Source organism: Chrysemys picta, chromosome 21, assembly GCF_011386835.1.
Source record: "Chrysemys picta bellii isolate R12L10 chromosome 21, ASM1138683v2, whole genome shotgun sequence".
Lineage (NCBI taxonomy): Eukaryota > Metazoa > Chordata > Testudines > Emydidae > Chrysemys > Chrysemys picta.
In genome coordinates, this window is record NC_088811.1 from 13,168,019 (window position 1) to 13,195,636 (window position 27,618).

At 44.7% G+C, this 27,618-nt stretch overlaps 2 protein-coding genes across 2 annotated transcripts; both read left to right on the plus strand.

Annotated features, from left to right (window-relative positions):
* Positions 1-8,851: 8,851 nt before the first annotated feature.
* Positions 8,852-18,587, plus strand: LOC101940544 (arylacetamide deacetylase-like 4). The gene is made up of 4 exons (XM_005292792.4): positions 8,852-9,231; positions 15,501-15,717; positions 16,141-16,204; positions 17,531-18,587. Exons 1-4 carry the CDS (start codon positions 9,055-9,057, stop codon positions 18,303-18,305), a joined length of 1,233 nt encoding a protein of 410 aa, XP_005292849.2. The 5' UTR covers positions 8,852-9,054; the 3' UTR covers positions 18,306-18,587.
* A 785-nt stretch (positions 18,588-19,372) lies between these two features.
* On the plus strand, positions 19,373-27,396 carry CFAP107 (cilia and flagella associated protein 107). The gene is made up of 4 exons (XM_042852932.2): positions 19,373-19,645; positions 22,080-22,193; positions 23,950-24,127; positions 25,216-27,396. The coding sequence occupies exons 1-4, from the start codon at positions 19,535-19,537 to the stop codon at positions 25,455-25,457; spliced, it is 645 nt and encodes a 214-aa protein (XP_042708866.2). The 5' UTR covers positions 19,373-19,534; the 3' UTR covers positions 25,458-27,396.
* Positions 27,397-27,618: the final 222 nt, after the last annotated feature.

The window sequence follows — 27,618 nt, forward strand, 5'->3', positions numbered from 1 at the left end:
AATTTTGACTCCCAGACTGGAGTAATGATTTATTTTATCCTTTTAAATTATTAGCAATTTTAATAACTAATTAAACAATGCTTTCAGGAGTACAGTAGAAAAAGAAACACACAATGCAAAGCAGTACCATAAATAAATGCACTTTGAATAAGAGCCACTTTTTGGTCGCTCCACCACTGCTGTGTGATACCTATTGTGATGGTTCTCGGGGTGCCCAGGGCTGTGAATCCTTGCCTCTAGTGAGAGGTAGCCTTACCCTTGGTGACTGGGTGTCAGCACCCTAACACCATCAGCCTTTCAGCCACTCAAGCACTCCCCTTTGGGCTATGCCAGCCTTGTAGGTTCACAGTAGGTGCACCTCTGTCTCCGAGTCACCTTGAATATCCAGCCCGTTACACTGGCTATGCACAGAAGTCCCAGATCCGCTGCCGAAAGGACCAGTGTACCCCAGTGTCATAACTATAAAGGGAAGGGTAACAGCCCTCCTGTACAATAAAATCCCTCCTGGCCAGAGACTTCAAAATCCTTTTACCTGTAAAGGGTTAAGAAGCTCAGGTAACCTGGCTGACACCTGACCCAAAGGACCAATAAGGGGACAAGATACTTTCAAATCTTGGTGCGGGGGAAGGCTTTTGTTTATGCTCTTTGTTTTGGGGGAAGTTCGCTCTTGGAACTAAGAGGGACCAGACATCAATCCATGCTCTCCAAATCTTTTTGAACAAGTCTCTCATATTTTAAACTTGTAAGAACAGCCAGGCAAGGCATGTTAGTTTTATCTTTGTTTTCTCAACTTGTAAATGTACTCTGTTTGCTGTAACTTTGAACCTAAGGCTAGAGGGGGTTCCTCTGGGCTCTTTAAGTTTGATTACCCTGTAAAGTTATTTTCCATCCTTGATTTTACAGAGATAATTTTTACCTTTTTCTTTAATTAAAAGCCTTCTTTTTAAGAATCGGATTGATTTTTCCTTGTTCTAAAATCCAAGGGGATTGATCTGGACTCACCAGGAATTGGTGGGGGGAAAAGGAAAGGTGCAGGGGGGAGGGGGGATGATTAATTCCTCCTTGTTTTAAGATCCAAGGGGTTTTGGATCAGTGTTCACCAGGGAGTTGGTGGAAGAGTTTCTCAAGGCTTCCCAGGGAAGGGAATCCACTTGGGAATGGTGGCAGCGGACCAGATCTAAGCTGGTAGTTAAGCTTAGAAGTTTTCATGCAGGCCCCCACATCTGTACCCTAAAGTTCAGAGTGGGGAAGGCGCCTTGACGCCCAGTTTACTAGTTTTACCTTAAACCACTGCTCCTGTAAACCACACAGCACTTATGAGCAACTTTTAATAGAACAAACATAGGTTTCTTTAAGAAATAATAGAGATTCAACTTGGAACAAGAGAGAGTGGTGAAAACAAATGATTACAAGACAAAACAAAATCATAGAATGTGAACTAGGGCCTACACTTGTTAACAGTTGCCTTCCCTGCCTAATCAACTAGGTTTTTCCTCCAAAGTCAGAGCTGGCTGGCTTTACAGGAACCAGGATCAAAGCTTTCGTGGAGACATTCCCCACTCCACAAAATGTTTCCTCAGTGAATGAATCTAGAGTGCCTCTACCCATTCTGTATGATACCAAAAAAGTCTTTTGTCTTTATTCATACACAGGGCGATCCCCTGCCTCTTGAAATGTTTCTTTTTTTACCTCCAAGTAGTTTCAATTGTTTGCAGTTGTCCCTGCTGGTTTTCCATTGATAGTCTTGGGATTGAGCAAGGCTAGACAACTGAGCTTTACATTACATCATTGGCTAATTGGATAGGGGTGACCACTCCCTCCTGTTTGAACGGGCCATCACTGAGACATATTACCCCTTAATGACAAATTTTTACATCCAAGACCTTAAAGCAGATTTTCAACTTAGTTACGTTATTCTTTAAATATTGCCCGTACACACGTTTAACAATGATTATGAATCTTGATAAGTTATGAGCTTTCTGTAGATACCTTACATGTTACCCTTTATATATAAATACCTTGCAAGACATGTGTTTGGTATAGTGAGTTTGCTAGGTTTGAGACAAAGACTGTTTGCGAAGAACAGGGGACCTTTGCCAAGGGGTTTCTGTGTCACACCTATCATATAGGTGAATGTTTTACTGCAATTTCAGATTTACAAAAATACATATCAGAACATGTAAATTCTAGTCCTCAACATGGCAAAAGACATGCACAGAAATTTAGCCTCAAACGCGCAGAACTCATAAAATCCCAGCCTCACGACTGCAAAAGTCTATAGAATGAGTATTAGGAGAGTATATAGAATTATGCAATAAACAGGGCTCATCAATGCAAAAATGCATGTAGAAGCATGCAGTAAAGCAGCCTCAGCATTACAAGAATACATAGAAAAGCACACCCAACCATCGTCTGAAAATCCTGCTCAGCTCCTTGTAGGGGAGGCCCACTAGGGTCTTTGTGACTTTGGGGATGGAAGGACCCTCAGATACTTATGAAATGAACAACAGCCAAACTCTCTGCAGGAAGGCTCTGAAAGGTTCTAATTTCACTCCAAGAGGTCCCACAAGAGGCTCTTGTGGAGGTACCCAGGGCTGTGAGGTGCCTCCCTACCACCTGCCCGTAGTGTAGAGAAGCCTGCTCTGTGCCTGCCAGGGTTAGCTCTCTGACTCCACCCTAGCCCCGCCCCTTCCCTGAGGCCCCACCCCCACTCACTACATTCCTCCTCCCTCGATGGCTCGCTTTCCCCCACCCTCACTCACTTTCACTGGACTGGGGCAGGGGCTTGGGAGGGGGTGAGGGCTCTAATTGGGGGTGCAGGCTCCGGGGTGGGGACAGAAATGAGGGGTTCAGGGTGCAGAAGGGGGCTCCGGGCTGGGGAAAGGAGTTGGGGTGGAGGAGGGGGTGAGGGCTCTAGCTGGGGGTGCGGGCTTTGGGGTGGGGCTGGGGATGAGGGGTGCAGGAGGGGGCTCCAGGCTGGGGGGTGGAGTGGAGGGATTCGGCGTACAGGAGAGGGCTGTGGGTTGAGGCGGGGTTTGGGAGGGGGTATGGGCTCTGGGCTGGGGGTGCGGGCTCTGGGCTGGAGCCAGGGATGAGGGATTTAGGATGTAGGAGGGGGCTCCAGGCTGGGGGGTGGAGCTGAGGGATTCAGATTGCAGGAGGGGGTTGCGGGTTGAGGCAAGGGGCTGGGGTGCAGGAGGTGGACCCCCTGCCTAGGAGCCAGACCTGCTGGCCACTTCTGGGGTGCAGCGTGGTGCCAGGACAGGTAGGCACTAGCCTGCCTTAGCTGTGCAGCACCGCTGATCGGATTTTTAACAGCCTGGTCAGCAGTGCTGCCCGGAGCTGCCAGGGTCTCTTTTCGACTGGGCATTCTGGTCAAAAAACGGACACTTGGCAACCTTAGCCACAGGCCACAGGCAATATAAGCATTCCCCTCTAGGCCTATGCAGGCCCTGTTCTCTCTACAGGTCAGCAATAGGCACGCTCCAACCCCCAAGTCCTCCAAGCATCTGCCTGGAGTGCCCAGCCCCGGTCCGCTGGACACTCACAGTATTCATAGATTCACTGCTTCCAAAGAAGCAGGACACCCCAGCGAACCAGTTTCACCTCAGGTCATTGTTCTGCTTCACACACAGCTCCTAGGTACGTTTATAGTGCAGACAAGTACAAGCTGATTTAACAAAGTAGAGAGATTCAAGTCAGAGCAGGTAGAAGTATTGGAAACAGATGGTGACATAGAAAATCAAATCAAATGCAAATAAGCATACATTATGAGGCACACAATACACACGGACCAGATGGGAAATAAGCATCTGTTACCCCCTGCCTGAAAGGAAACTGTCTGAGAATGTCACTTCCTGGTTACCCGCCTTAAGAACAACATTTTCAGGATAGACACATAACTCCTGAAATATTGTCTGAACATACATTTTGCAGCGATTATGTTGACCAGTGGGCTACTGTTTCTTGGTAGATACCTCATGTGCCACCCTTTAGTGAATTATTATGCATCTATCTGACCCATGTGATCCTTGGAAAATCCTATGCACCTCCTGTATACTCTGCAAGTTGGCATCAAGAAGTCCCTGGGTCATTTCTCTCTCTTTACTCCCCCTGCCCCTGGGGAACGGGAAAAGAGCCACAAAGGGTCTCCTCCTCCCTCTCCTAGAGATGGAGGAGTCTCATAATTAATTCCTCGAGAAAAACAAACATCAGCTACGTTTGGTATCAGAATACGACAGGGTATTTTCAGCTGATGCTTGGTTAGCGGGCATTTAGGTTTCCCATTCTCACATCTGCTGCTGTTCAGAACAGCTGACCAGCCACACCACACTTGGCTGTTTGCCTGCCCAGCACAGCCAGCACATAACCTTTGAACCAAACAGCCAGAAAAAACATTTGTACCGTGACTCTTACAATGTAAGTGCAGCAGATTTATACTACAGTAAGGTCAGTGCCGCAGTTTTTAGCCTGAAAACTACATATTAAAAGTAGACAACATAATAAAACTACCTTTTTCTTCAGATGACATGATGGACACTGCAAATGGTACATTTATCTGAAAGCTACATTATTTCAGATAAGTGCAAGAGTAAAGCTATGCACTGGTTCTCTTGCACAGAGGTTTTATTAGTATATTAACACCTGTAATTATTAAATCAGACTATAGGACCACATTCTGTTTTCACATCTCTCAGCGGCACTGCTAGTACTAACTCATATGCCTGGAGCAGGTCCTGGGTGCATATTTATGTATCTGTTTACAAGAATTAATTGTATCTTTAGGGAGAAAGAAGCCAAACAAACAGGAAAACCAGATTAAAACATAATAGAAATGAACAACAATACTTACCAGCTGGAAAAAAGGGAAATGAAGCAAGCAGCAGCCATTTGCAAAACTGCCACTTTAAGGCTATGGCAGCTTGTCTCTGCCAAATTTAAAGGGACAGATCCCAGAAAGGGATGCTGGGAAAGGTTTTTTTTTTATGAGCTGGGTTAAACCTTGTTATGGGTTGAGTTAAATTCTCATTAAAAACTCATGTATGAACATGCTCTCTACTTAAGAGAGTTGTGAGACAGGTAAGGGACCACACCTAAAGCAAGGTCTCATAGAGTCTGTTTGAAAACTAGAGACCCGAGGGCAAAGGGGGCAGAGGGATTCCAGTGTGTATTGTAACCAGGTGGGGCTGGGTTTATCTGTGAGAGAAGACCGACACACAGGCCCAGATTCTCAAAGGTATTTAGGCTTGTAGTTCCCAATAATTTCAGTAGGAGATAGGCACCTAAGGTACCTTTGAGGAACTGGCTGACAGAGACAACTGGAAAAAATCTGAGTAGAAGCCTGTAAGCACAGCGTGGCCCAGGATCCTAGAAAGAGGGCCTAGGTCAGGGTGCTGGCTGAAAAGAAGCACTCCTTTTGCTTTCGGTTCCCCCCTTTGTACATTCCTTGCAAATAAGCAAGATGACATTAAATAAAATACCAGACTCCATCATCAGTTTCTGCTCCCAGCTGGAACATCTTGAGGGCTACTTTGATGAGCCTCTTGCATCAGAAAAGGGTAATAACTCCTGTAAGACAGTAAGCCTCCAGGGCTGCATCTCAACAGGTTCCTTTAGGCAAGAGGGCTGCTTTTCTTTCTCTCTCATAACCATCCCAGTTCTATGTGCTATGACACAGTATTGCCGAATAAAGGATTTGCTCTCTGGACGTTCGGAACGTTCCACTTATTCATACTGCTATGTCCCCTTTTCTCTTCCATACCTTGGTTCTGGTTGGAGGCCTAATTAGACTCTTAAATTGGACCCTTTTTTTGCATCCACTTCTACCTTAAAATGTCAGGGAGCTTTTCTATTATGGCTCAGTAAATTAATACTGGACTTAATATACTGAAGCCAAAATTACAGCATTGTCTGTGACAATGTTTTACTAAAGCAAGTAAATGACCTTGTAATCAAATGCATTTGCACGGTGAGCATTTTAAATAAAGCTGAATATTTTGCTGTTATAAAAAAAAAAAAAAAAGACTGATTTGATCAAAAATATTTTTCTCTGTCCGGAATGCTGGCTATGATTACATTTCCATAGGAACTAGTAAGATATTGCCATGTAGAAGATCATTATTTGTAGTAACTTCATAACAGTTTGAAAGCATATGAACAAAGAAAGAATAATGTCCTTGATGCCGCAAGTTGTTCTATGCACAAGGCCCCCTTGACTTCAGTGGGAACTTGCAAAATCAGGCTCTAACTCTGAAAAGTTGCCATTATTATGATGCCATGAAATAAATATGAAATAACAGGGCACTATGGTGGTAATTAAAGTCAGACACAGACCTAGCGTGTCACCCTATCCCAGTGTTTCTCAAACTGGGGTCGCCGCTTGTGTAGGGAAAGCCCCTGGCGGGCCGGGCCAGTTTGTTTACCTGCCCCGTCCACAGGTCCGGCCAATCACGGCTCCCACTGGCCGCGGTTCACTGTTCCGGGCCAACGAGGGCTGCTGGAAGCAGCGTGGGCCAAGGGACATACTGGCCGCCGCTTCCAGCCACTCCCATTGGCCTGCAGTGGCGAACCGCGGCCAGTGGGAGCCGCGATCAGCCGGGCCTGCAGACAGGGCAGGTAAACAAACCGGCCTGGCCTGCCAGGGGCTTTCCCTACACAAGCGGCGACCCCAGTTTTGAGAAACACTGCCCTATCCAAAGCTGCCAGAGCATAACATGATACTACAGTAGTTATGTGAAAAGAGCATTCTGTACAGGCAGTGGGCTGGAGGACTGGGATTGGAGGACGCTTTAGAGAATAGCGATGCAATAATCAAGGCAGGAGGAGATGAAGGCCCAGAACCGCAAAGGGAGTTAGGTGTTGCAATGGGGCAGCATCGCATCACCTAACATTTAGGTGCCTGGAAAATCACTGGAACCTTACTGTGATCCACATGGCTTGAATTTGGCACCCAGGCTCTCTGGACAATGAATGGGAACAGATAGGCACCTCAGAACAGGAGCCACAAAAGCCAGCATATGAGGCGAGGAGCTGCCTAAGCCAGCCAATGGGAGATGTTGACAAGAAGGATGTGTCCTAAGCCCCCTTCTCGCACAGTTAGGTGCTTAAGTCCAGGCTGCAGGGAGGCACCTATCTTTGCTTGCAATCCACAGCTGGGAACACCTCTCCTGGAGGTAGGCAGTTTGGGGCCTAAACTGTTTCTTATGAGAATGATTTGGGTACCTAAGATTATCTAGAGAATCCCTCATAACCTCTAGCCCAGTGGTTAGAGTGCTCTCCTGGGATATCGTAGTTCAATTATCCCCTCTACCTGTTGGGGAAGAAGGGATTTGAACAGGGGTCTTTTACCTCCCAAGTGAGAATCCTAACCACTGGAACCAACCCTTAGAATATCTTAAAGCACTCACCTGAGACAGGAGAGGTTCCTGTTCAAATCCTTTCTCCTCATCAGGCAGAATGGGGAATTGAATCAAGGTTTCCTGCCGAGAGGGCCTTATACCTACCATACTTCATCCAGTGCAAAGGGGTTGTGTACGCTAACTGATTAACCACATGACATTAGAAAATGTAAACCACGATTGCTGGCCTTCCAGAACCAATTTCCAAACACCAGTGATGTAAAACAATGCAATAGCCTTTGGAATGAATGTGGGGTTCTTTCAACAGTTCTGTGTCTTGGGCTTTGAGTGGGGAGTCAAACAGACTGCTCCCTCATCTTTGCATCTGATTGCACCCCATTTGAGCATTGGCCTGCTATACCCAGGGTTGTGAGTTCAATTCTTGAGGGGGCCACTTAGGGATCTGGGGCAAAATCAGTACTTGGTCCTGCTAGTGAAGGCAGGGGGCTAGACTTGATGACCTTTCAGGGTTCCTTCCATTTCTATGAGATAGGTATATCTCCATATATATCCTATTACTGGTGGCAAGATTATCCTTGCCAGTGAATATTTGGGGAAAGTGCAGGGATATGCAGAGTGGCCAATCCCACGCCAAAAATGATGAATCGGGCCTCCAAAAATCATTACAAATCATGACATGTTACAAAAATAAAACTCAGGTACATTTTCTTTGCTTTCTGGCTTCTGAGCCCTTGGGGGTCACATTTTCAATCTTCTCTCTGCAACCACAAGGGTTAGAAATTTACTTTTTTAAAAATGGAAGCTGAGATACTGATGTAATTCCATCATTCCCAGAGCTGGGCCTTGAAGAATGCCCCCGCCCCCAATCATGAGATGCTTGTGATAGAACCATGAGAGTCGGGAACACTGGATTGCACGGCTGAGAGCTACCGCAAATGCAGGCATGATGTAAGCACCTCCAAAATGTTCAGAGTTCCTATTATCTGCTGCATGTCTAAAATTTGGGATGCTTATCTGAACTCAAACTTTAAAATGGGATTGCTTTCTCTCTTTTTTCGGTAAAAGTGGCTTGTTGTTTAGCTAATGCCTTTCTAAAGGTCCCATTCTGATTTTTTTTTTTTAAATAATGGCATAATCCCAGTGCACTCTGAGATGAATAAATTATGGATGCAGATCACATGCAATATACAGTACAGCCTTTTCTCTCTCTACTGGTAAATGTATCTGCATACCACAAACTTGAACTTCAGGTTCTTTACGCAGTCCTAGATAAATATCACCTACGAACAGTCTCATATGCCATCATGGAGACATGAGACTGAACTATAGACATAGATTACCATGGTTCACACCCTTTCTCCTTCCCACTGCAAGGTTAAATGCAGTCTCAGTGTATGAATAGCTGGCAGCTTGTACAGCATTTTGGAGTGTCTAACACCTCATTGGCAGAGCTGCTGGCATATGCACAGCTGTGAGAATCATTGACATATTACAGTTCCAGACCTTGAGGACTCCGCAGCATTTGCTAACTAACCGAGAGACCTTTGCACGACCTGTAACTGAGAAGGGGAAAAATTCATCCTAGTGCAGCCTGATTACAGGCAGAGGTGCTCCAGAAACAGGAAGTAACAAATCAAAGAACGCAGGAGTCAAGCGAAAGTCAGATTCCTGGCTACGTCCGGCCTCGTTGCATGAAATGGAGTTTGTTTATGCACTGCTGGTGTTAGTACTGGCAGTTTTCGTTGCTGCTTTCATATTGTTAGTCGTGGGGACAATTTATTTTGATCTCTCCAACTCAGAAATCCCTCTTGGAGTGGACCAGCCTGTAAGGCTCCGAATCGTTCATAGTATTTTGATTGGCACAGCGGTTCTGGTGAGTTTACCGATTCTGACAGGTGGGGTGCTTAGGTGAGTGTTTAAATGTCACTCTAAGCATAATGCAAATGCCAGAAATAGGAATCCTGCTAGATGCATTTACTTGCGGTGAAGGTAGGATGCTACTTTTATGCTTTTTGGCTGTACTTAGGAAGCAGTCTCTAAAGCTAGACTCTTTACCTTTGTAGTGCATGTACAAACAGATTCTGCTTGGCTCGTAAGGTGGTACCTAGTGGGGTGCACCCCAAAGGATTCAAAAATCATGAATCAGGCCCTAAAAATCATGAGTTTTTCCTTTTTTTAAAAAGATGATAAATGTTGGGCTGCTTTTATTCCCTCCCCCAGTTCCAGACCCTTTAAGGCTGCACTCGGGTCATGTTTACAACTCTCTCTGCAACCATGAGGGCTAGAAACTTTGTTTTTGAATAAAGGCTGAGATTCTCATGAAATCACAGAATCTCAGGAGCAGGGGCGCTGAGCAAAACACCTTGTGTTGTGAGAGTCATGATACAATCATGACATTTGGCAGCACCCCACGGTGAGGAACCTTTCCTTGCTCCACACCACATGCAGAGCCTGCCGCAGGGCCAGGCAGAAGTGCAGCCCCAGCATTCTGGGGAGTGCAGGGTCACCTCCAGCCCTACTCTCCCAAGGGCATGTGGCTCACCAAAGGGGACAGGTGGGGACCAGAGCCATGTCTCTGCCCCCTCTATTAGCTGGCCAGTCGTGTGGAGAGGGGTAAAATGCACCCCACAAATAAACTCTTCAGATTATTTAAAAATAAAAGCAAAACAAAACAAAGACATACTTGTTTCTCAGCTGGGAATATCTACAGTTGTAATAGCCCACATAGCGTGGAATTCTGTAACACAATGCGTGCTTACAGTTCACAACAAGAATGTAATGAGTCGTTCTGAATTTTTAACAACCGGGTCCTGGATTTTCCAGCTTCCCAAACCAGAAAATCCAGTTCTCCTGTCTCTCTTATTAACCATACATTGGCTGCTTTATAAGAAGTCGGCTTTACATACTGCAATATAAGTGACTGGGTTTAGAACATTTTTAAACTGGGAATAATTTAAAAAAAAATGCATATACTGAGGCAACAATATTATTTGCAGTTGCTTTATTTCAATTGTTTTGATATCTAGAAAATACAACTGTACAAATCAAGTCACCCAATGTTTATATATAATCAAAACCACGAGTATTAGCTTCTTTAAAGTTACCAGAGCCTTACAGAACTTAAATCACTACTCTACAGAGTCTGCTTAGTTTGGTTATCTTCAGTGTCAAGTGTAGGGAACATATTTATTTACAAGCAAATTCACTACCAGTTTAATAAAATGCCTTTCATAGGTAAGTACTTTACTGAGAGATAGTCATGCAGTTTGCAGTTTTGTAGCTGTGTTATCCCCAGGATATTAGAAAGACAAGCTGGGTGAGGTTATATCTTTTATTGGACCAACTTCTGTTGGTGAAAGAGACAAGCTTGCGAGATTACACACAGCTCTTTGCCCAGACCTGAAGAAGAGCTCTGTGTAAGCTCACTAACTTGTCTCTTTCACCAACAGAAGATGGTCCAGAAAAAGACAGCCATTGATGGACCTCTCCTCCATGAACTTATCTAATACTTTTTTTAATCCAGTTATACTTTTGGCCTTCACAACATCCTGTGACAATGAGTTCCACAGGTTGCCTGGGCATTGTGTGGAGACATACTTTTTGTTTGTTTTAAACCTGCTGCCTATTAAACTAATTCTGATTTCAATTAACACACTGTGGTGTTAGTAGTGGAAATGAGCCCAAATCCTGAGCTAATAATCTTCTGACTCAAGAGGCAAGTGACAAATACCCAGATGTTATCAAGTGAGGCAGTTTGCATCAGAAGAAAAGGGAAAAAAGAGGACAGGACAGAAGATGATTGCTCTGAAGTGCCTGAGATGTATGATAGGGTCTGAGAGTGGCATAGAGGGAGTAAACCATGACATGTTACATTTTTTTGGAAGAAACAAATTTAATGGGTTATGGTTTCAATAAAATTCCAAATAATATGTTATGGTTTTGAGTCAACAATACCATATAGCACATTTGGACCATAACCATGAGCCTCATATTGAGAGCTTAACGTTACTGAATATTAAACTGTTCTGGTGTCATTAGCCTGCTAATGTCACTCTCACTCCCAGAAGAAGTCACCTTGCCAGGCTCAAGGACAATTGCACTGATATAACTGCCCACTGCTAACATTATCTGTGGTACAAAGTCCCATTAGGTCTAGATTAGACAATCACCCAGTGAACTGGGCTCACAGTCACATTCATTCAGGGTATTTTCCCTTACATCTTATACCCCTTGTTGATTCTTGTAGACAGTGCATTAGGGCTCTGCTAATTCCTCATGCCTTTATGTAGCAAATTCAAAGTTTTCTTCTTCCCTTGCTTTCAATTCTTTCCATCAATACCTCTCCTGACTGATCTCCTTTAACTTCTTTGCTCATACCATCACTCTACCCATAACTAGAGCTAGTCAAAAAAATTTCAGACAAATATGGTATTTGCTGAATAATGCCATTTTGAATCACGTTCGCGAATCTGTGACAAATTTGCGGAATAGTTTTGGCCAAATAAATTAAACTGAAAAAGTCAAAATACCACATTTCAACATTTTCAAAACAAACCGTCTCGATATTTTCATTTCAAAATGACTTTTGCATCCAAATTTGCCTAAATTTGTTTTTTTAAACAGGATTTAAAAAAACTCAGCACTGAAACAAAATATTTTGTTGGACCCAAAACAGACAATTTTTAAAAAAACAAAACTTTTTGTTTTGGGGCAACCCACAATGATTTTTATTTGATTTCTTGGTTTGGCCAGAGAACCAAACAATCTCCTTTGCTGCAGATTAAGCCCATTACTTCTTGTACTACCTTCAGTAGATTTGGAGAATAATTGATCACCCTCTTCTTTATAACAGCCCTTAACATATCCGAAGACTGTTATCAGGCCCCCCGTCAGTCTTCTTTTCTCAAGATTAAATATACTTTTCTTCATAGGTCAGATTTTTTAACGCTTACATCATTTCTATTGCTCTCCTCTTTACTCCCCTATTTATCCACAACCTTCCTCTAGTGTGGCATCCAGAACTGGACACCTCCTTTGTCTGCTTCTCACCCACACATCTCCAGGTCTCTTTGATGCCCATTCCAAACGTATCCACCAAACCACCACTCTTGCCTCATCTAAGTCCCTCTTAAAGCCTTAAAGCTTGCGAAGCCCGCAGGAAGTGAAATGATTAAAATGGAATTTACAAAAGCAAACAAACTTGGAGCCCAATCCAAAGTCCGTGGAAGACTCTCATTGACTGTACTCGCCTTTGGAGCAGTTGGTTGGTCATTAAGGGTGCCCAAACTACTTCACTTCATCCATTCCAACTGTCCTCCACTTCCTGTTTGTTCGCTCATTATGTCATGTTTCAATTCTAGATTGTGAGCGCTGGTCTGTGAGCTGACTAGAAAATTTTTTGGGCATGATGCAAATAAGAAACAATAAATAACTTACACAACATGCCTCATTAGTAAGGGTACACAAACCCAGAGAGTTTCATGTTCTCCTCATTCTTTATTAATGTAACTGTGACATTCCCCAGCGTATAATCTGGATGGCTGAACAACTGTGTCCCCTCAGTGCTCCAATTTGGGTGTCGTTTATGTAGCAAATTCAAAGTTTGCTGTGAAAGAAACAACTACTGGTGTGTGTGTGGGGGGGTGGGTATAATAGGCCATGGGAGGCTCTTGCGGAGTTTGGCAGCAAAGTTTTTGCTTTAGCATGCCCCAGGAAGGTTCCTTCCGGGGTGGCTGAGGAGGCGATATGTGGTATGCAGCTTCCCAGGTTCATCAGTAATCTCTTCGGACTCCAGAGAGATTGCTGAGGAACCCAGGAAGCTGAGTAGCAAATATCGCCTCCTCAGCTGCCCCAGAACCTGCATAGGGCATATCAAAAACATCAGGAAGAGACGCTTTTCCCCAGGGCGGCTTGGGGTCTGGGAAGGGGAGGCCTGCCCTGGGGCTTCTCCAGGTGTGTGTGTGTGTGTGGGGGGGGGGCTTGGGGCATCTCTGGGCAGGTGAGGTGGGGGCTCGGGGCTTCGGCCAGCCTGGGGCTCCTCTGGTCAGCCCAGGACTCCTCTGGATGGAGGAGGACTGCTCTGGGCTTCTCTGGGTGGGGGGAGGCTTGTGGCTATGGCTGCAGGGGGGCGGGGCTTGTGGCTTCAGCCATGGTGGGGGCACAGGCAGAAGGGGTGGAGCCAGAGGCTAGCCTCTCTGAAAGGAGGCTCCACCCACCACCCATGACTGGTGGTTCTGCTCCCACACAGTGTCTAGCATATAAATTACTCCCAGGTGAATTTCATGAATGCTCTGGCCAGCCACTCATGAATTGTATTGTGGAGTGACACCAGGTGACACCAGCAAATCCTCAGCCCCAGCCTTGTCCCCCAGAAATGTGCATCTTGTACTGCCCAGCACCCCCCTGGACAATACAAGCTCATAGAAAGTCCGTCATTTCATCCGTGGGAAATGATATGCACCAGCCCTGTTATCTCATGTGGAGGTTCCCAAACTCTTCAATCCCACCATACTGCTTTAGCTAAAAAACAATAAAACAAATTTATTAACTACAGAAAGATAGATTTTAAGTAATTACCAGTCATGAGGCAGAAAAGTCAGAACTGGTTACAAAGAAAATAAAAAGATAAGGCACAAACTAATACCTAAGTTAGCAAGCTAAACGGAGTTAAAGAAAAGTTTTTTCTCACCATATGCTCTATACAGTCTTTACTGGCTGGAAGCCTCCAGACAAGTACTCCTCCCCCACTTCAGTGTTTCTTCAGGCATTGTTACTGCTGTGAGCAGAGAGGAATGGAGGAGAGAGAGGAGAGGTAATTTGTGTTGTGTGTGTTGTCTCTTCTTATGCCATTCTCCCCTCTTTGAGGATTATCTCCAGCTGGAGTTCAGGTGACAGCCAGTCTGTTTACATGGAAACCCCCAGTTGTTCCATTGTCAACAGGTAAAATTCTCGCACACGCCCTTCTTCCTGCCAAAGAATGGCTGCTTAGCTAGGTGATGGTCCACTTGACTTTGTTAACACCTGATGTTGCTTTGTCTTTTGTTTCTGAGGAACTGGTTTGTGCCTGCTGTTCTAAACTTGGAGCATGTTACAGCAATGTTATAAAGTAGAATCTTATAACTTTACATACAATGTTGATTCACATATTTTACCAGGACAATAAGGTTCAGCAGATTATGAGTTTTCAAATGATACCTCACAAGGCATATTTTGTACAAAATTTATCATGGTCTTGTAAAAGTGGTGAACATTGGGATACAGTCTGTCACAGTAACTATGTGCATTACTTTATTGCTGTTATCAACTAGAAACTGAACCACAAGGAGGAAAAAGCCAGACTGACGTCTGACTAGACATTACTGACAACGTGCGTGCAGATCAGTAGGGCCAATCAGTTGTGTCAGATTTCTAAAGTGATTTCAGCATGGCTATGGATTTGGATAGGGGATAGACCATCTCTTTTACAGCCTGTAAGTGAGTGAGTGAGTGTGCAGTGAGGGTTGTTACATTGGGAACATTAATTTCCTACACTGGTTACAGAGACTAGAATCCATTCCTTATTTTTACCTACCATTTGGATGGCAAATTACTCTGTGGGCCAGCTTGATTTTCAGCCTGCTTTTTTGTTTAAGGGCGGACCAGGTGATTGGTAATGGGGTACATGGTAGAATCCTTTGCTTCTAATTGCTGGTATAATGAAAAATCATTGTTGCCTGAATTCTGGTTGGTGACCTCTTCTCTCAGTCCTTGTGGATGAGTGTCCATATCAAGAAAACCACCGCTACAGTTGTTACTTATCTGCTCCCTTGGTGGCACTCTTAGCAGAATAACTAAGGACTGAATAACCTAAAGAGACCAAACTCTCCAGTAAAGGGCAGAGGACCAGTGATAACGCAGTGTGTGGAGATGGCTGCATAGACATTGCCGGCACTTCATTTCTCTGTGGTGCTGCTGCTGTTGTTATTTTTATTGTATTTATCCGTATTGTGCTAGTGCCTGGAACTCTACATTCATTATTTTTTTTCTGTATGAGCTCCAGACTTTTGATCCTGCCTTAGTTTCTCCAAAGAGAGCACAGCGTATGCCTATTGAGGAGAATGGAGTTTCTTTATGCGAATCCCTGGTCTCTTTCACGCTAAACAGGGGAAGATTTTGGAGAAGCTGGGTCTGTGCAGTCAACTTCGCTTCACCCGCTATATGCGACGGGGAAAGAAATTAGGGGAGGACCCAAAGCTCTTCATCAAGGACCTGCAGTTTGGGAAGGTGCCAGTGAGGATTTACCAGCCTAGAACGCCTTCTGCTGGCCGGAGGAGAGGGGTCATCTACTTTCATGGAGGAGGCTGGATGTTTGGAAGCATTGGTAAGATATTTAACAGAAAAAAATATGTTGGATAAAGATAAAAAGTCACTCCGTTTTTACAAACATCAAAGGGAAGTTGGTTTGGGCCTGAGATTTGGGAGAAGGTTTGAGGTTTGACTCTTCACCAACAAAGACACACATACTCTGGCAGATGTTGGCTGCAAGAAGAGAAGACTTGGTGAACATTACATGGCTGTTCCAGACAGCGGGGCAGCTTGGAAAGAGGTGTGATATCATGATGAGCAAAGGGGACATTGAGAAATGAAGCCGGGGTAGTGCGTAAAGGGTGGGGAAGAGCAGGACTTAGATGAGGGAAAGGAGAGAATTGTCATTTCCCTTAAATGCATCAGAGAGCTAACAGGGTATAGAGCTGCTACTCCTTAGAGCGCTAGCAAGGCACCAATGAAAACATTTGTTTTCCAGATTCCTATGAACCCGTATGCCGCTACATCGCCAGAGAAAGTGAATCGGTGGTCGTGTCTGTTGAGTAAGTGAGCCTGGTTCACTTCTATTATCTAGGACAGTGTTTCCCAAACTTGGGACGCCACTTGTTTAGGGAAAGCCCCTGGTGGGCTGGGCCCGTTTGTTTACCTGCCCCAGCCGCAGGTCCGGCCAATCGCGGCTCCCACTGGCCGTGGTTTGCTGCTCCAGGCCAATGGGAGCTGCTGGAAGCGACGCGGACCAAGGGACATACTGGCCGCCGCTTCCGGCAGCTCCCATTGGCTGAGAACAGCGAACCAAGGCCAGTGGGAGCCGCGATCAGCCGGACCTGTGGACGCGGCAGGTAAACAAATTGTCCCGGCCCGCCAGGGGCTTTCCCTACACAAGTGGCGTCCCAAGTTTGGGAAACACTGATCTAGGAACTAGTTACTCTGTATTGTGATGGCCACTAGCTGCACTGTTCTAGGGTGCCCCCCTTCTCAAAGGACTATATTTTCAAGAATCCAGGCGGTTCAGCAAGATGCTCAAATTGACTTTGCAGCTTTTCACTGCTTTTGTGCTGAGCTCAACAGAACAGACCAGGAATAAGATTGCTGTATATGAGCACCTTTTTTCATCTGATGGGGAAGAAAAAAACTGGAAAGAAGTTATCAGACCATTTTAATAAAAAGCAAATCTATCTTGCACCCAGCAGTTAGCATAAAGTTGTCAGATATTGAGCCAAATCTTCATCTTAAGTCCGCAAACTCCCATTGAGACCTTGAGGTAAATGGGAATTTTGCCTGAATAAGAAATAAACAAGAAATATTTGTATTTCCATAGCACCAACAGTAAAAAATGTTGTTGTTGTATAATAGTAGCACTTATAAGAGCTAAGTATTATGATTATAGGCGTCAACCAAAACTGGGGTCGCATGATGCTGATCCCAATATAAAGACAGTAAGAGACTGTGAGGTCTTTGGGATGGGGACAATCTAAATAGATAACACGGACAAAACAAGTATAATTAATCCCCATTGTACGGATGGGAAACGGAGGATTAAAAAAAGAGATTAAATGACTAAGCCAAGGTCCCTCAAGGAGTCGGTGGCACAGCTGGGAATCAAACGCGGCTCTCCTGAGTTTCAGTCTAATGCCTTAACCAGAAGACAATCCTCAGCATTTGGCCCTGCTGGTCATAGTTTATCTGTGATCTGCAAATATAGGAATGATCGTTTGGAGGGCGGGTGCACGTTTATGAGGTAATATTGGTGTCCATGGCTGCACAACAACAGGAGGGCTGAAAGTGGAGGAGTTTGTAGCAAATAAACGTCCAACAAATAATAATGATTGTTTTCCATTTTTATAATCACTGACTCGTTGATATATTAGGTATCGTCTGGCGCCAGAGCACACGTACCCAGCACAGTACGAGGACTGTCTCACTGCTACCACACACTTTATGAAGACTGCAGAAGACTATGGAGTGAATCCTGCCTGTATTATCATTAGTGGGGACAGTGCTGGGGGCAATCTTGCTGCTGCTGTTTGCCAAACACTAGTGAGTAGATCAGACCTTCCAAAGGTGCATGCTCAGGTCTTGATCTATCCATGCCTCCAGGCAATAGACTTCAATTTGCCCTCATATCAGCAAAACTGTGCAGTCCCCATCTTGTTCAGGGAACGTACGGCTTTTTATGTTCTGCACTACCTCAAGGGGGACACGTCATTTTTGGAAGATGTCCTGGAGGGTTCCCATATGCCTGTAGATGTAAAATTGAAGTTTAGAAAATGGCTAAGTGCAGACAATATCCCTAAGGAATTTAAGGTCAGAGGGTACAAACCAAAGGTGCCCATCGAATGCTCAAATGAAGTTTATGAGGCAGTTAGAAATTTTTGTGAGCCAGCCTTTTCCCCACTTCTCGCTGAAGATGCTGTTGTTCATCAGCTCCCTGAGTCGTTCATCTTGACTTGTGAGCATGACGTGCTAAGGGATGACGCCCTGTTATACAAGAAGCGATTAGAGGACGGCGGTGTGCCAGTGACCTGGTACCACATTGAGAATGGATTCCATGGAATCATAAGCCTGTTTGATAATGGCAGGTTGTCATTTCCCGCTGGAAAAAAGGGACTGGACAACATTGTAAACTTTCTCAGAAGCTTATAAAAACAATCTTCTCAAATATTGGGTCTTATATTTCCTCTGGTCTTCATATATGCCCCCAAAGTCTGGGAAGAGATCTATAGGAACAGTATCTTATATCACATGATGAGCTGCCATGACCTGGTTTCCGTTGGTGATGAAGTTCACAGGCTTGTGTGAAGTCCCTTCTGTTACTGGGTGGAATGTTGATTACACACTTACATATTTTAAATGATTTCTTTGCATCATGCTGCAAGCTATTGTCTTTATAAATATCAGTAAATATTAAAGAAGATTTGTAATTGATTTTCTGGTTTGACCCATTTGATTCAATTATGGCCTGACTGTTAATCCTTCCATGGAGAGATATGGTGCGTGTGTGCTTATGTGTGTAAGTAAAAGTACATGCCACCTACATCACAACATTATGATGCAAAGTCTATGCACTGCAGTACTTTTGGAGAGCGGTACCAGCATCCAACTTACATGCAGCTGCAGTAGTGAAACCCTTGGTCCTTTGTCTTCTGCAAATTTAAGGGTTCATTATGGACCATGGAATATTTTTCATCTCAGTGCAGAATATTACTTATACTGCATTACACAAAGATTAGCCAAACATTTTATGATTACCTCTTTTTATTTTGCCCAGTGTCTGTAGAAAGGATAACATGTTTGATTTTTTTTTTTTTTTTAGGTTTAGGTTTAGAGTAATTTCTACAAAAACCTGCTTAATTTCTGTAGTAATCTTATTGCTGTATCCCTACTAAATTCTATAAGCATTCCTTAAAGCTAGACCCATTGCCCTGTCCAAATTTCAACTCCAGTAATTATGTCCTTTGTACTCCGTCTTTGTAATGTACAGCACTGTTGGGCTACTTTGTTTTTAAATTACCTTATGCACAGTGTAAAGATCCAACCCTGCTCCCATTGAAGTCAGAAACAAAACTCCATTTATCTTCAATGTGGCAGGAGCCTCTCTCTCTTAGGAGTAGGATCCGCTGTTGCTTGGAGAGTGTTTGCATCCATTGACGATCACCATGGAGACAGCAAACAATAAAGATTCCAAGGCAGGGGAGTTCCACACATTAACTAGCTCACCCTGCACACAAGCAGAGAGAAGCATAGATCCCGTTCTGCCTGATCTCCGCTGCATGAACACAGAACCACCATTCACCTCCCAGAAGGGGAAGGGCAGAGGAACCATTGATACTACAGGAGTGGACGGGAAAGGGTACTGCTGAGACTAAAGAAGCATGCTTACGTCTCAGAGGGATGTGCAGGAATGGTACCTTCCCAGCTGGAAAATAAAACCAGAGTATTCCACGAAAGTGCTCATTGGAAACTGGTTGGAAGAGAGGAAAAGGGTAAGAAGGGATAAAAGAAAAGGGAGAATGGGAACAGAGAGGGTCAGACCTGATGCTCTGGAGATGATCAACCACCAGACTTAGGGAAGTTTGGATCCAGGCCCGTCTCAAAAGAGGAACAAAGGCAGAACCTTGGGTGCCTTGACCACAAAGTTCACTGGCCTGCTTCCATTTCTAGTCAGGAGGGAGTACTCTTCCCACTGAGCCACTACTAAAGCAATGCCCAAGCATGATGGATGTGATGTAGATGGAGAGGTTCTTACAGACAACACATAAAGTTGTGGCCCTGACAACTTTGGGCCATTAAAGATCCCATGGCACTTCTCCCAAGACCAGGTATGTTCACTCCAGTTTTCTGGTTCACTTCCAGTTGTGTAATTAAGTTCTGTCTACCTCTGATTCCCCATCCCCAGTGCTTTCAGGTGGATAGGAGATTCTTTGTCTCTTTGGCTTGCACTGTTATTAGGTTCTGTATAAAGGCATCCCAGTCAGCGGCAGCTGTATTTCAGTGGTGGGTGCAGACAACCCTGTACTAGCACATACATTTTGTAACCAGCTACTAAAATCTGTCAAGTGCCATGCGGTCATTGGGTAAAAGATGCCTTATAATGTTCATTTCAGGATTTGTATTATTCATTTTTATTGAATTCTGCTTTAGCATAGCTCTGTTTCTCACAGCGAGGCAGCCAACCCTGCAATCTCTTTTCTTTGATAAGGAAAACAGCTTATTTCATAATGACACGTCAGACATGTTCTTTCTGGGGGTGAAGCAATACCCTATTTTAAATAAAGAAAATAAATACGTTCAAGTTTTACTGCCTCAGACCCCCTTTTTTTTTTAAACTTTAGATCTTTTACTTTAGCATACTAGCATCGTTTATGTTCTTCACAGTCAGCCTCTCTCTTTCCACACATATGGTCTGTAGAAATGATCTTATATTTAAGTGGCACCTTTTATATCAATTTATGTCAAATTAATTTATAGATGGAACAAATTATATATATATAGAGAGAGCCTACATTGTAAGCTCTTTGAGACCAGGACTATCTTTACTCTATGCTTGTAGAGGACATAGCAAAATGGGATCCTAATCTTGGCTGTGGTCCCAACGCACCACTGTAATACATACAAAGAATATATACCCACCACTAAACTGCAGCCACCTCAGAGTGGGAACACGCAGCTGTTTAATAGCACACAACAACGCTGTTCAACAAAGACCTGATTACCCTTCTCCCTCAACGAACTGCTCCAAGTAGCAGCCTGATCTCCTTATAAAAAGTGCCATGGGGACTGGAATGACCACAGTTGTTCTGGATGTTGGTTCAGTATTGATTCAGAGAGAACTGCCTCCTTTTAAAATCACTCAAACTCCTTCTGGTAGCCCCCCACTATTTCCTGGAATCGCAGCCAAACTCTCACTCAGCCTGACACCACTTATCTTATGAGATCTGACGGGATCACAATGGGAAGAGATATTTGAAGGGTGTAGACATTATATAGGGAGAGGAATTATTTAGGGTGTTGCCTGGCGGTATAAAATAGGAGGAAATGAAAAAGGGAAAATGTAGGTTGCAGATCAGGAAACACTTCCTGATAGTGAGATGTATTAGACCATGAAATAATCTCCCAAGAGAAGTGGAAGAGGTCCCACCACTTGAGATTTTAAAAACTAGACTGGACAAAATCCCAGAAGATATACTGTAGGGAACAATCCTGCACTGGGTGGTAGATGGACCAAGGATCAAAATGAAAGTTGATCAAAATAAAAGTTGATCCTTTCCTTCCAGTAGCTAAGCCTACACTAGGTGAAAAAGTGTGGTAATGAGCCATTGGTGAGCTTGTAATGTCTACACATAAGAACCATCCCAGGCTTTTTACAATGGCCGGTTTTACTGGTTGATTGCAACATCTGAGCCAAGGTCTTCAGAGTAGGCCTTTGCAAGCAAAAAGTGTCTCCCAAGTGCAGCCAGGAAGTCATTAGCGTCAGGGCTTTGGGGTCCTTTGTAATGAGAGCCCCTGGGCAAATCTGCCAGATCTGTTCATTTTAATTCAGTTGTTCCATTGATCTTCAGAAGGCCGAAGGGGGACATTGTCGAGGGCACATGGGAGTCACCCAACTCAATGGGAGTTTGACACTCTAGTAAAGTGGTCATTAAGGGATTAACTGGGTTACCAGAGTACTATGGGTTGGAGCCATGCTCCTGTTTAGTTCGTGTGTGTTTTCCCCCATTCTGTTTGTAGATAGCTGAATGAAGCAGAATGGTTTTTACCTGCAGTACTGTAAGCAGAGTGTGTTTGCTTACCGTGAGTGGTCCCTGTACAAAAGACACCTAATTGCACGTTGAGCCTTTGACAATCTCTCCCAACGAGCAGTTGTTTCAGTGTGAATAATCGCTACATAGCGAGTGTCTCCTTTTGGATCTCTTTTAGTTTATAAAAGACACTGGGAAACCCAGCAACAGCATCTATGGGACTGACTTTATTCGCTTCCCTGACCACAGAATAGATCAAACAGTGAGGAGAACCATTATGAAGAAACTTGATGTAAGTAAAAAAATAGGGGTCTCAGGGCTTGACTATTCAGAGATTTAGTACCCGGCAAGCTGGAATGTGAATCTACAGTGCACCAGCCTACGGGGAGCTGAATGGCCACATGGACTTTGCTACCATGTGTTAAAAGTTCCGTAGTACGCTTTGATCTACTGCGGTTTGAAACTGCAGCCTGGAGGGCTCTAGATTTACCCCCGGCTTGCCGTGCACTACATGGCCATGGAGACAAGACCTCTGAGTTAAGATTGTAAATGTCAGCATTCAAAACAGGCATGTATTACATTTAAGATTAAAATCCTGCCCAAATGTGTGTGTGTGTGTGTATGTATCCGGAGAAGGAACAGAATGCTAGTGGGCAAGTTAAGGCCCCCAGAGCCATCCCGCATGCTGCTTCAGGGCAGGACGGCTTGCGGAAGAGGGAGAATACAAATCTCACAAGGCTTCTTGCAGCTCCCCCCAGTTCCTGTTGTTAACCCCTACATGTGTGCAGGGGGAATACAGGGCCGGCTCTAGGCACCAGCACTCCAAGCATGTGCTTGGGGCGGCACGTAACAAGGGGCGGCACTCCGGCTCCTTTTTTTTTTCCCCGTGGGGCGCAAAAAGCCAGGAGCCAGCCCTGAGGTGAGCTGCGGCGGTGGGGTGCACGGGGAGGGCCGCAGGAAGTAACCCTGGGGGGGGCAGAGGAACTGCTCCCCCCCGCAGCTCACCTCCGCTCCACTGCCGCCTGCTCCCCCGAGCCCGCTGCCGCTGCTCCGCTTCTCCCCCCACCCCAGGCTTGCCGCGCGAATCAGCTGTTTTGCTGCAAGCCTGGGAGGGACAGGGGAGAAGCGGAGCAGTGGCAGCGTGCTCAGGAGAGCAGGAGGAGCGGAGGTGAGTTGCGGCGGTGGGGGGCGCGGGGAGGGCTGCAGGAAGTAACCCTGGGGGGGGGGCGAGGAACCGCTCCCCCCCCAGCTCACCTCTGATCCACTGCCGCCTGCTCCCCCGAGCCCATCGCCGCTTGCCTGGGATGGGAGGGAGGGGTAGGAGGGGAAATGCGGCGTGCCCAGGGGAGGAGGCGGGGCCAGGGATTTGGGAAAGGGGTTGGAATCGGGTGGGGAAGGGGCGGAGTTGGGGCGGGGCCAGGGCGGCACGGGACATTTTTTTTGCTTGGGGCGGCAAAAAACTTGGAGCCGGCCCTGGGGGAATAGGACATGTTTCCTAAGGAAAGGCATCCCGCAGCAGGGTGCCTGGAGCGGATCCTGTACTGCTGCAACACAGATGTGAACATGGAAGAGGCTCCTTGTCCCTCTTCTCACCAATGCACCCCCATGTAACAGGAAAGGAATTTGCACTCAATGGGGCCCAGATCCTCCAGAATGTTAGAGTTCTTCCCAAACACCACCCTCTACGTCTCTTCCTGCAAAATGCCCTCATCCCCAGACACCTTGATTATTTCCTCCAGATACCTGTACTGTATGTGTGTTTTAATGCCTCACAATACTTTAGTAACATAGTTTTTCAATTGCATACCTCACTGCACCTGCAAATGCCTGACTGTGTGTGTGTGTGTGTGTGTGTGTGTGTGTGTGTGTGGGCAAAGCTGCAAAATATGTACCTGTTTTGCAAGCGCAAAAGCAGGGGTTGGTTGGGGATTGGGTTCTGACTCATATTTGCCAGATCACCTGGGGCACAATCTGACCTAATAGTCTCCAGCACCTTTTAAATGCTCTGCCCGTACAAGCAATATGGTTTCATGCACCTCTCTTTACAGGGCCTGCCAAAGCAGCATCTGTTTACGCAACATGAAGAACCGAGCAACCGCAATTTAGTAACTCAGTACGATGATCATTACAACAGACATGGCTACAATCCTGTGTTGCCTCCGCTCCGCAGATGGAATGGACAAAAGCTAGCCTGGCTCCCGGAGAAATCAGATTTCCCCATTTTCGGTACTTTTGAGTGTTATCCTGGTAGTTGCTCACAGGCAGAGAAGCAGTCTGGTCTAGTGGTCAGCATTCAAGCCTCAGGAACCAGAGACCTCTAAATTCGAACCTTTCGTCTCCAAATGGCTTGCTGTATCCCTTAGGCCAGTCACTTCCCCACTCTGCGCCTTAGCTTTTCCATCTATAAAATATAAATAATCATAATTAATAATGCTTCTCCACCACAGAGGAGAGGAGTGAAGTTTAGTTAATGGACCAAACTTTCCTCCCATGTGCAACTCCCAATGATAATAATGCTGGTATAACTGCTAGAAGAATTTGGCCGATTGGTTGTAAAATTCTTTGAAGCTTAAAAGTGCCTTAGACTGAGTGCTAAGTGTTATGAACAGACAGGGTAAACTCTCTGTTAGTTTCCCATTGCATAAGCACAAAGTCATTAATGTCTTGTCTAGTGGTTAAAGCCGGGAACTTCTGAATTTGGAGGTTGAAGTACCCCAAGCTTCATTCTGAGTTTAAATGCGTATGGTTGAATGGGCATCTGCTTAATACACTTGTGGTTTCAGGGCAAAATTTAGAAAAGTCCCTAAGTGACTTAGGAACTTAAGTCCCATTTTGATGTAGGAATGGGAATTAAGTGGCTAAATACCTTTGAGGATCTGGGCCTTAGAAGTGTAAGTCTCGTCAAGTGTCTAAGTCACTTTGGCTCCTAAGTCATTTAGGTGCTTTAGAAAATTTTACCCGTATTCTAGTAATTTGGTTCAGTTATTCAGGAAAAATTGTGAACTAAAACATTAAATGTAATTCCACTAACTTTTCTGTGCACCAGAGGGTGTGCTTATATACCACTGTTCTCGACTGGATGGACTTGGAACTGCTCGCCTGTGTGTCATAGCTCCTCCACTGTCAACAGCTTGCAGTGCTTCTCCTTCCACTTGAGGAGTAAAGGTCTCTGGTCGTGGAGGAAGAGGGTCTGAATTCTGTCCTCGCTATTGTCACAAAGTTCTGAATTAACCCCATGTGCCCTGTGTTATGGAAACCCTAGTGGCCATGAATTTGTTTCTATTACTATGACATTTCATCATTATTTGTTCCAGAACCACCCACCAACTATGGCCTTTTTGAGCAACTAATGAAAAAATGGACCCACCAAGAGGCTGGAGTGATGAACAGTGTCTACACTGTTTCTTATGAGATGCCGCCTGTTTCTGCTTTTGCCGTTCGCCGACGTCCGGTCACAAATTACCGGTCCCCCCGCGATGGGCAGCATCTTCCCCACAACCTCAGTGCAAGTCTGGAGTGTGACGGCGCACCAAAATGCCTTCAAGCTCCTGGGTAGCCGGTCAGAGACACGACCGCCATTGGCGCCACACTGTAGAGTGCTTATTGCAATACTATAACTGCTATTCAAATACAGCATCTTGCCCAAACACTAAGACTATTCTGGTTCATGTGCTATTGGCAGAAATAGGAATTAGGCTATAAAGATGGAGTGGTGTCTACTGGTTGGAGCAGAGCACTGGAATGTAGGGTGACTGCGTTACATTCCCAGCTCTGCCTTTGACCAGTGGCAACTCCTCAGGGTGGATTTTGTTTCCCTCACTTGAATCAGACATCTGCATGATCTTTATGTGTTGCTGTGAATGGCTCTGAGTTCACCTTTGTGCATCAGCTTTGCCGTCTCACTGACAAAAGTCACCATCACCCACTGCCTCTACTGAGCAAGTGACCGTATTCAATTTAGGGGTGGGCCTTCTGTGCCTCTCCCTTGTGGAAAGAAGCAGTAGGATATATATTCCATATATAGGGAGATTACCCTATATACACCTCTACCCAGATATAACACGACCCGATATAACACGAATTCGGATATAACGCGGTAAAGCAGTGCTCCGGGGCGGCGGGGCTGCGTACTCCAGTGGATCAAAGCAAGTTCGATATAACGCGGTTTCACCTATAACGCGGTAAGATTTCTTGGCTCCCGAGGACAGCGTTATATCGAGGTAGAGGTGTATTTATACACATTACACACGAGGACTGACATATATGACGGGGCCACTTATATTAGAGTCAATACAGGATCTCTCATGAGTGCAATGGGTAAAACATATGCTGCTTCCATGGCATCTGCCTGTTTTGCATAGTTTTGTTTTACCTGAGCATTTGTAAAATGGTGTGAGGATCTTTGCCTACTTCATGGCTGTCCGTGTGAGGGGTGGGTGAATAATGATTATGAAGTGCTTTGAGATCATCAGCCTGGAAGGTACTATTACATACGTGCAAAAAGATCAAAATAAATGAATCAGCACAGCCCTGTTCAGGCTAGGAAGAAGTTGGGGCATTTGATTGCGATTGAATTAGTTTGCAATTTGTAATGAGTTTGATTGATGCTTAGTAGAAATTCTAAGTGCTTAGTGGTGGAGTTAAATGATTTGGGTGAATACCATTTAGTCTTTCACGATAAATGGGATTTGACTAACTCTTAGACCTGTGTTGATTACATTTTGTACAGCCCCTTACACTGTGAATTCAACCTGATCCCTTACAGCCAGATTGTCCCATCCAAACTCACAGCTACGGAACTACTTGTGTAAGTGCTTGCCAACGTGAGTAAGCCTGGAACAATCAAACCCTAATACGAAGTCATGCCAATCATCCCATTGCCGAGTAAGGTGATATGTCAAATAAAGGGTGCAGAATCTGTCTCTCAGTTTTCACTTGCATTTTGCACTCAAGTATAATAATAACTTCTAAAGGGAGAAAGTTGTTGCAGAAAAACTGTCTGTTTAGACGAGCCTTCAAACTGGGCAGAACACACAAACTAACTTTGTTTCCCTAAACTGATTTACAAAGTTCATATAATTGTGTGCATGTGGGGTTTTTGTTTGTTTGTTTGTTTTATTTAAAAACAAATTCAGTCCATTTTTAAAAGCAGAAATAAATCAATGCCTCCAGTTCAGTTCTCATGGGCAATCCTACAAAAACAAACTTCACAATAAGGAGAAAACCAGAGAGGGAGGGGGAGCCCTCTTTAAAAGGTGTTGATTTAAACAGGTTTTTGTCATTGAATATATGGCCATTTCAATATCAACAATTTTATTGTCATGATAAGTTATACAGGTGTCATTATAAAGTCAGGCATCTCTATTTAGGACAGGTTTCACAATGGTAATAGTTTTATACAGTGTGACCATTTCTCACTACTGCTCATTTCAGATTATGGGACAGGCTGTTACAGATTGCGATATAAATATTAAATTAATAAACAAACAAAGAAATAATACAAGGCTGTTTCGTTTTACTGACCTAATTTTTTAAAGCGGGTCTCTCTGTGTGCGTGCATGTTATTCTGCATTTAATTTTTACCTTTCCTTAGAGATAGGCCCATACAGAAAAATCCTACTCCAGATTTTGAAACCTCAAAGTTCAGTGATATCAGATCAGCACCTTATAGAAAAGGAAGGTCAGCTGCAACATTAGGATCAGGGTCCAGGTTTGGG

Coding starts and splice junctions, on each gene's coding strand:
- LOC101940544 (XM_005292792.4), top strand. CDS start 9,055: ATGGAGTTTGTTTATGCACTGCTGGTGTTAGTACTGGCAGTTTTCGTT. Junction 9,232..15,500: donor TGATTGGCACAGCGGTTCTG/GTGAGTTTACCG, acceptor CACGCTAAACAG/GGGAAGATTTTGGAGAAGCT. Junction 15,718..16,140: donor CTGGATGTTTGGAAGCATTG/GTAAGATATTTA, acceptor TTTGTTTTCCAG/ATTCCTATGAACCCGTATGC.
- CFAP107 (XM_042852932.2), top strand. CDS start 19,535: ATGCTTACGTCTCAGAGGGATGTGCAGGAATGGTACCTTCCCAGCTGG. Junction 19,646..22,079: donor GGTTGGAAGAGAGGAAAAGG/GTAAGAAGGGAT, acceptor GATCTCTTTTAG/TTTATAAAAGACACTGGGAA. Junction 24,128..25,215: donor ATCAGATTTCCCCATTTTCG/GTACTTTTGAGT, acceptor TATTTGTTCCAG/AACCACCCACCAACTATGGC.